Source organism: Orycteropus afer, unplaced genomic scaffold (assembly GCF_000298275.1).
Source record: "Orycteropus afer afer isolate SDZICR_OR568_19922 unplaced genomic scaffold, OryAfe1.0 scaffold00089, whole genome shotgun sequence".
Taxonomy (NCBI): Eukaryota; Metazoa; Chordata; class Mammalia; order Tubulidentata; family Orycteropodidae; genus Orycteropus; species Orycteropus afer.
The window spans coordinates 6,868,358-6,877,993 of NW_006921676.1; the positions used below are offsets into that span (position 1 = coordinate 6,868,358).

Consider the following 9,636-nt stretch of genomic DNA (forward strand, 5'->3'; position numbering starts at 1 on the left):
ACCTTGCTCCCGAAGACCTGGTCCCTCTCGGTAGGGTAACAAGGGAACGTGTTCAGTGCAGATCAGTGAGTAAGCACAAGCCCGCCTTGTTTCAGTACCTATGCTTAAACTGCCCCCTTGTCCATCTTGTAGGCCTGTCTATTGTTTGGCTGGAAGCTACAGTAGTGAGTTCAATTCCAGACCCAAAGGGGGAGTAGAGGTCATACTCTAAAGGGTTTCACCCAAAAGCCTAGTCTTTCTTATGATTTTGAGTTTTGTTCCATATTTTTATCCTACTCTATCCAGGAGCTCCTGTTTTGATCCCTTTCAAAGTGGTTCATGGTAGTAGCCAGACACCATTTAGTTCTTCTGGTATTAGGGTCATGTACACTTAGGTTCACATGGTCCACCAGCCCATTAGACTCATTGTTTCCATGTGTCTTTGATTTTCTTCATTCTTCTTTGTTTCAGAGGAGAAGAGACCAATTGTTGCATCTTAGATGGCTGCTTGTAAGCTTATAAGACCCCAGTGGCTACTCAGCAAAGTGGGATGTGAAACAGTATTTTTGTGTAGTATGTTATGCCACTTGAACTTGATGTCCCTGTGATCATGGTCCACAGCCCGTGGGCCCAGCAACTCACTCTCTCAAGGTGTTTGGCACATAGAAACACCTATGTAGAAATATTGTCTGCCAAACTTATATATGGTCATGGGTAAAATCACTTTTGCCCAGACACACCTGATCATTTAACCTGTCTACCTATGCATCCACCTGTAGATTTGTTAGTTATCACTGATAATGTATAGTGTATGTAAAAGTATTTACCTTTGTTGTCTATACCTCATATGCATCAATCTGTCTCTTCATTTTCCTTAATTATTGTGCTGGTCACTCACTTAGTTAAAAGATAATTTAAATGTTCATGGCCATACTGATATATTAGTAACATATGGATAAAATTAAATAAATGAGCATTTTATTGTACATTAAACTGGCAAACTGATAATGGTGGGCCATTGGTACATTTTCCCTCTGCAGTGTAGTCAATTACATTGTGTAGCTTTTCTAGCCTTAAGTCTTTGTAAACCCCATGGTGGAATTTGTGGTGAGTAACTGAGTAGCTCCTGATTGTTAAAGTTATCCACCTGGGGTATTTCTGTTGGGAGCAGCATAAAGCAAATTTCGCGCTCTCTCTCTCTCAGCTGTATAGAGTTCTGATGTTGGGATTGGTTAGTGGTCACTCTGCCAGGCTCAAAAGGAGCCCTTCTAGAGGCAGAAGAGGACTCTCTGACTGCTGGCTGAGAAAGGCATGCTGCTGAGAGACACGTGTTGCTAAGAGATACATGCTGCTGAGAGACACGTGCTCCTGAGAAACACCGAGAGACATGCACTGCTGGGAGAGAGATACTGAGAGACACTAACTGCTGGTAGAGAGACTGTTGGCTGAGACACAGCAGCCTGAGAGAGACTGAGTATTGTTCCTGAACTTGAATTGTAGCCTTGTGCTTGCCTAATAAGCCCCATAATCTGTGAGTTCTGTGTGGCCACTGCAGCAAATTATCGAACCTAGCAGAGAGGTGGTGGGTGGTGCAGCAGGAATGGTTGGTGAAAGGGCTGGAGGGAGGCAGCATGCCTGGCCTTACCAGAATAAGCCTTGGGTTACTGATGGTGATTCTGTCTTCCTCTTATGGGGTGGAGGGGTCAGAATATGCAGCTTCACCTTCTCTTTGGAACCTCTTTGTTAAATTGTTAATCTAAATATTTGCCTAGGCATGTAGCTTACAATGTAATGTAATACCTTGACTTACATTCAGTCCTCTCCTTTTACTGTGCTACAATCAGTGGAAGTACTTAATATTGAAAATCCCAGTATCAAAGATACAAGCATGGAACAAAATGGGATTTCCCTTTCTATAATGAAGCCAATAAATCTGAGTAGACAACAGCATCTTTCTTTACTAGACATTCTGAGGTATGTTGAATTATACAAGACAATTAATAATTAATTGCATTAAAAAACCCTCTACCTTTTATATGTTTTGTTTTTACCCTTGAGATGAAAAACCTTCATCAGCATTTGAGCTTTATGTTTTGACCTACCTTTCTTGTTCATTTTTGTAAACCAATCTCTAGTTTTGTAACTTGATTGGAGTGTGGTTAATGAACAAAGAAGAAGAGAGGAGTCTTATGTGATATACCTTTTTGTCATGTGGCAATAAGAAAACCTATCAAAGAAAAACTTTAGGGCACCATTCTTCTTTGGTAGCAATCAGGAAATAAAATGAGAGCATCTGAAAACGTCCCTGAAGCCTCAGCTATTATTTACCTGAAAATGGATACAGCACTATAGTTATGCATGTGATAGCCCTAAAAAACTAACTAACTAACTGGAAACTGGTTACTAATCTATTTAGGCATATAATCAACTTACAGGAAGATGAGGTTTCTCTTTCATTTATAATTAGAAAAATGGTATGTAAAAAACAGAAAATCATGGCCTATTCTAGCTTACTGATGTTAGAAAATAAGTTACCATCATGGTGGGTGTTTAGAGAGGTACTAAGGGTACTGTGGAAAGAACATAGTGGACTTAGGCACGTAACTTTGTTCTGAATCTTGGTTTCTTCATAAACAAATTTGGTATAATAAATAACAGTTTTCTTATAGGGTTGTTTCACAGCTTAAATGAATAGTAAACATGGCACTCATTTATACATATGTAAGTCATTAGAACACTGCCTAATTAAGGAGCTCTGATGGATGTTTTTTTGTAGTGGGTAAGGCATTTGGCTGCTAACCAGAAGAGGTTCAAACCCATCAGCTACTCCGCAGAAGAAAGATGGGGCAATCTACTTCATAAAGATTTATAGCCTTGGAAACCCAATGAGGGTCTCACTATGAGTCAAAATCAACTTGATGGCAGTGAGTTTAGTTTTGGTTTTTATCTCTCTAACTGGTGAGGTAATTTTCCTTTACCAATAATTAAAAGTAATTCAGCTTTCTTGAAATATGGAGTGACTACGTAGACCAAGCCTAATATTTAATTCTGTAGACTTCTGAAGGCAAACCTGGGAAGCACATGTATTTTGTGCCCTAATAGAAAATTTTTAAAAGGTAAAAAGCAGTTAGCCATCATTCTCTTGATTTCTTATCTTAAAAGGATCTTCCCACATGGTGAGCTCAAGCATAACTTGGGAGGGGAGTTCTGCATACACATAGGAAGCAAAGGAAAGGTGCCATTTTGGAGAATAGTTTCCTTTTCATTCCGCTACCTGACACTCTCAAATGTGTCTCTTCCAAAAAGAAAAAGAATGTCTACTTGGTCATAAATCACCAGTATCTTCACTTCTATCCAAAATGTTAGAGGTTGAAAATAATAAGATTGGCATTTTTATCCCAAATTATAACCTTTCACATGGTAATGTTTCCACAGCCCTTTGATTTAATAAAAATATACTTTCTGATTGTGAAAGCATTATCACTTAAGAAGTCTTAGCTAGCAGTCTTTTTTTTAAAAAAAAGATCGAAATAAAAAAAATTATTCCCAAGAAAATAATAGTGTCACAAACATATTGTGCAAAATTGGTTGTAAACTTAGGCTGTACAAATTGAACTGTATTTTCCATACATTCTGAGGAGCTACTACTTAAATCAAACAATTATATGCTCTAGATTTCCATTTCAATTTATCAATGCCACTATCAACACAACTACCAGGTTAGATTCCAAGTGCTCAATCTTCCTAAGGGCCTTTTCCTTACTGACTTTGATCAGCAATAGATTATTTCATATGTATTTTTCTTTCAAATGATATATCATCATGTACTTGAAACTGAGATTAAGCTACTAATCCTATCCTCTTTGAAAAATGAAGATCATTCAACATACAAACATATTTGAGAGCATAGTTCCATTTTTCACTCTGAAGCTGAGAAGAAAGTTGTTCAAGTACTTTACCCAATACTCAGTCCCATCTTACAGATGGACTCAGCAGTCAGGGACACCTGATTCATTCTCCTTAAAGTATATTGACTTTAGTTCTGTTTCTTGTTCTAGAGCTGCCTGGTATGAAGGAGCTTTAGTGAGAAGAAATGTGTTCTAAAAGGTTCTGATAACCAGTAACTCTGTAACAAAATCGCACCCTTGCAACCCTTCCTAACAAAAGATTTCTTTTACTAGAAACCAGAAAGGCTTCTGGGGATGCCTTAGTTCATGTAGGGAGGCTGTCGCAAAGAAGCTGCCACAGCAAAACAAAAAAGATACTCTAAGCAAAGGGGAAAAAATGTGGTTATTTGTGGCGCTGGAAAGTAAAAGAAAGGCATCTTTAAATCATTGTTGGCTACTGTCTGCTGAAATATTTGAACAGGAAAATTGTAAACTGAATCTGAATATTGACTCAAATAACAAAGATGGTTAGAACAGGATTTAGAAATCAATGCTTTAGAGGTTATCTCCCCCAAACACCTTCAACAGGGACTTTTATAATAAAGAGCTGTGGTGGTGTAGTGGATAAGGCACTTGGCTGCTAACCAGAAAGTCACTGTTTCAAATCCACCAGCTGCTCGGCAGAAAGAAGATGGGGCGATCTACCTCCATAAAGATCAATAGCTTTGGAAATCCAAGGGGAGTTGCTATGAGTTGGAATCAACTTGATGGCATTAAGTTTGGTTTTGGCATTTATAATAAATAAAGCATCCTTCAGCTTCTACTCATATTCTAGCAAATAGATCAAGAAAGTACTTTGAAAGCTAAACCTTTTCTGTTCTAAAGTACTTTTAACATTCTTTGATAGCTCAGAAAGAAATTAAGTATATCTAGTATACAGATCTGCTTATCTAATACATTGATGCATGTGCACATGTGTTCATGCACACTCATTCATGCACATGAAGGGTAAAGTCCTCTATAATATGGAAAGCATGTCACCCTGTTTTATGGATTGAATTGTTTCTGCCAAAAAGATATACTGAAGTCCTAACCCCTGGTACCTGTGAATGTGACCTTGTTTGAAAATAGGGTCTTTGCCCTGGAATACATTCTGCTCCTGGAATAAAACTCACCCCCAGGGGCTGGCTCTCAGCCCAATAGTTAACAAGATGTACATGGAGAACACTCAACCCAGGATGATGCGCCCACATATTCTATGGTAATACATCCCTTAGAGCAATGGACCATGGGGCACCAGAGGACCAACATTCAGGTTGTGGAAATGCAGGACAAACAGGAGTGCATAAATATGACGGGCATAGGAGAGGGTTACAGGGTAGGGAGGGGAGGAGCCTGGGTTAGGGTTGGACACGGTAAATGGGGAGTGAAACTAAATGGACACGTAAAGTTGAGTGTAAAACAAGCTTTTAAAATAAAAAAGAAAATAGGGTCTTTGAAGATGTTATCAGTTACCATGAATTCATACTGGAGTAAGGTGGGTTCTAATTCAATCTGAGTGATGTCCTCATAAAAGAAAAGAGACCAGAGAAACAAAGAACAGCCATAAGGAAATATATCTGCAAGCTAAAGAACACCTGGGGCTAGCAGGAGCTGGGAGAGACAAGAAACTTTGGGAGGACCATGACTTCACCAATATGTTGAATTGGACTTCTTGCCTCCAGAACTGTGAGACAATAAACTTCTCTTCTTATAAGTCACTGAGTTTTTGAGTTTTTGTTAAGGCAGCCCCAGGAAACTAAAACAGAAATCAAACCAGTTGTTGTCTATAGTTAGTCCCAACTTAAGGGAAACCCATGTGTGTCAGAGTAGAACTGTGCCCCCAGTTCAACTTCAACTTCAGAATAAAAATGATTTTTAATGGCTGATTTTGGGGGTAGTAGATTGCCAGGTCTTTCTTCCAAGGTGCCTCTGGGTGTGCTCAAATGTTCAAACTTTTGGTTCGCATCTGATTTGAGCACATTAACCATTTGCACCCCTCAGGGACCTGAGGAAACTAATAAACCCTGTCACTTACCTTTCCTGTTCAAAAGCTAGCAAGTAGATTTTACACTCTATTCTAAAGACTTATTTTACTGGTTATTCTGTAACTGTGTCCTCTGCAGTCACATTCTGTAGTCAATGAAAAGATAATACACTTTTATTTAAGTGTATCATTATTATTATCCAAATCTCATTTCTCCCCCTTTAAACTTGTAGCACCTAGTTGATAAACTTTTACACTTATTAAGTTGTTTAGAGTTTACAAAGAGATTTCACATATATATATATTTTTTTATTGCTGACAGGACTGTTTATATTTTACAGAAGAGGAAACTCCGGTTGAGAATAGCTAATGGCTTGCACGTGGCTAAATAGCTAGTAAGTGACAGTAGGAGGATTTGCATGTCTTAGATTTCAAATTTGGCACTCTACCTATAAAATAATTAATTGAGAATTGAAGGAACTGTGTTTTGACATCTTGAAAAGTCTTAAAACTGTTTTGGAATAAGCAAAGGGAAGATGACTGCAAAAGCATTTTATAAAGTTCTAATCAAAAGTCTTCAGTTGGGAGTAGAAAAGTAGCTCTAATAGGAATACTGACAGTAGTGTTGGTATTTGTTGTCAAAAATTACTAACACTCTCCAAAATTTTTTTTTTTTTAGGTAATTAATAAAACATTCAGACAAAAAAAAAAAGACCAGAAGATAAAGTTACCTTGGAAGAGACTATTCTGTTATCTGGGTATCTCTGCGGGATGTAAGCCTCAGCGCCAGGAGGTGGTTCCTTATGTCCCACATAGATGGTCCGACTATCCACCCAATTCTCTTCTCCAGCACACTGTGGAAAAAAATAGACTATTATCTTAGGTATCTAATGAGATGTGGGTAACAAAGTTTGTACCTAAAGTGTTGGCTTTAATGATTGTTCAAATTAACAGAAACTTATAATGGCTAGCTTAGAGCATCATTCTGAGTTATAGGGGCAGAATGGAAAGCTCTCACAGTTAAATTCTTCAAATCAGTGGCCAAATTCTTCAAGTAAATAATCTGAGCTGGCTGTCTGTACTGCCAGTAAGTAGTACATGAGTATCCTTTAAAAGCTGATTGTCAATGGAAATAAGGTGGGTGTGTTCATTTTAAAAATAGAGTGCAACAGCAAAATTTTAAAGCTTTCATGAGAGAAAAGACAATGATGGTTAGAAATTCTGGAAAATAAGAGGGTAATACTATTAGTTCAAAACAGAATTATTGAACCATTTCAAGTACCTGTACTCAATAAGGCATTCCTATAGGTAAACAAAAAAGACTTGGGTTTCATCATCATTGTGTTATTCGAAGTGCTGTGTACAAAAGACATTAAGTACGTATTTTCTGAATATAAAAATCTTTTAAAAACACTCAACCAGACAGTATGCTACCAGCTGTGAGGTGACTAAAATATTTTAGCTACTAAGACTAAAATGTAGCTTCAGAATAAAAAGCCCTATTGTATGGTCTTGGTTACCACATTCCAATTCCTCTAACAGAAGTTTCAACTTTCCTGAGGTATAATAAACAGTGCTGAAAAGGAGGCTGAAATATTCTTAGTTGAAGAGAAAGTGCCATGTAATAGGAAAGACGAATTAGCACTGGAGTCAAAGAGAACTGGGTTCAATCAATGCTGAGCCACTTACTATCTGTGTAACCTTAGGCAAGTTGATACTGCTGTACCTTATCATCATCTGTAAGACAGTGATGGTAGCATTTTTGACTCATAAAGTTGTCAAGAGAATGAAATGGAAAAATAGAAATGAAATATACAGCAAAGTGCCCAGCTTGACTTTAATCAAGTATCAGGCTTCTTCTTCTTTCCTTTACTGTGGCCAATTACTTCTGTTCCTTCAGCAAACTCCAATTATTTAAAGCCCAACAAGCTGGGGAAACAAAAGCAATCTAGCATTTCTATTTTTCTAATGTTATTATTTTTAAGTCTTACATTGGTTCCATGTGTATGTGTGGTATGCTTATACTATTATCTTCTTTGCTCATTTATCAACTTCATGGGGGTCAAAAGTTCTTTTAACATTTGTATCCCCCCATAGCACAGTATGCATAGTAGCTCCATAAATGTTTGCACATTTTCTCTAATAAATTCCAACTGTGTGTCTATGCCCACCTATATTTCCTTTTATTAGGGCCTAGTTTTCCCATAAGAGTCTGTGTAAACTAAAGAAAAAAGACCAAATTAGTCTCTGTAAGCTCCAGTCACATTTTCAGAGATTTTCAGCAGAGACAGAAGAAACAGTGTTCATTACAGAGAGCCAAGGCTTAAATATTCTTGGGAACAGAAATAGACAGGGTTGCTACCTGGTCAGATATGAGTGGCTCAGCAATATAAATGAGCTAAGTGCATTTTCTCTTTGCAAAAATTTGTGCTGTAGTTAGCTCAGAGAAGCCTTAAGGTTCTATAGTAATTATCACCCAAGATCTACAGCGAGGAGATTAAAAACAAGGTAGACAGTGCTGGTACCAGCTCTTCTGGTGAACTACAGGCCAGGTTGTCCATTTACAGCAAACCACAAAGAAAACTCTTACTTCATTTGAAGTGCTATCTCTCTGTTCACCGGCAGCCTTACTTATCACCTTCTCGTTCTGGCCATCAATAAGAAATACTGACTTTAAAAAGCTTCTTAAGACATTCATAAATAAATTTCTACATATGAAAGCTAGGAAAACAGATAAAGTCCTTGATTTTCTTTTATTTTCTTGGCATATAGCCAAATTGATGCTTCTTATTCTTCACAAAGTCATACTGAAAAAGAATATATTTTCAACAAATCATAAGAAGAAAGAAAAGCATAAAAATATGACTTTTAATACAAAAATGAAAATCCTAAAACCCTCGCTCCTAAGCTTCAAAAACAGCACTTGAATTTCAAGAGTGGTCAAGACATAATTCTGTGAATCTCTGAAAACTCAAAAATCCTCCTTAAGAATAACACAGCGATGCTCATTCTATAGATAGGGTACTTAATGCTTTCATGTCATTTCCAGCCAGAGGATAAAAGTGACCTGTATCAATGGAGACATAATCAGAATGAATTTTATTAATGTTTATTATTAAATAATTACATTTAAAACAAGTCAAGTATGAAGTAAATGTATGTAAATAAGTGCCACTTAACAGAAGAATTACTATTCATGTTGTCTGTGTGTGAAGATTAGGAAATTAATTGCATACCAACTTGTGTTAGGACTTCCCTAAATAATCAAAACAAAAAACGAATTTGAATTTGACAATGCACTATATGCATACTAAGTGAAAGTTAATTCTGTACAAGAAAGACACTTTTGTGTAGTCACTGAAATATTAAAATAGAAGCATATAACCCAGAGGTTTCTTTATGGCTTCTCGCTTTTATTAATAGGTTAAAACTTAATGGACTGAAACTGAGTGTCCCTGGAAGATCAGTGAAGTTACATTACCACCCTTCTACTTTGGCTTCTTGGCTTACTCAGCTTAACAGAAAACAAAGAAGATAAAGAAAGATTGTATTTTATGAGGTCATAAAATTTATTGACAGGTGCAAAAAGGCAAGGAGGCCACATGTTCTGACCTCCTCTAATCTCACAAGAGGAAGACAGCAGTAACCCAAGGCCTATTACTGCAAGGCCAAACATGCTGCCTCCCTCCAGCCCTTTCACCAACCGTTCCTCCCAAAGCACCCACCACCTCTCTCCTGGGTTCG

At 37.4% G+C, this 9,636-nt stretch overlaps 1 protein-coding gene across 1 annotated transcript in view; it reads right to left on the reverse strand.

Moving 5' to 3' along the window:
• Positions 1-9,636, reverse strand: part of ATP11A (ATPase phospholipid transporting 11A) — a 194,681-nt gene that overhangs the window by 140,134 nt on the left and 44,911 nt on the right. The window contains exon 2 of the mRNA XM_042781157.1: positions 6,624-6,746. Within this exon, the coding sequence (XP_042637091.1) occupies positions 6,624-6,746 (123 nt within the window). The remainder of the gene's footprint in view (positions 1-6,623; positions 6,747-9,636) is intronic.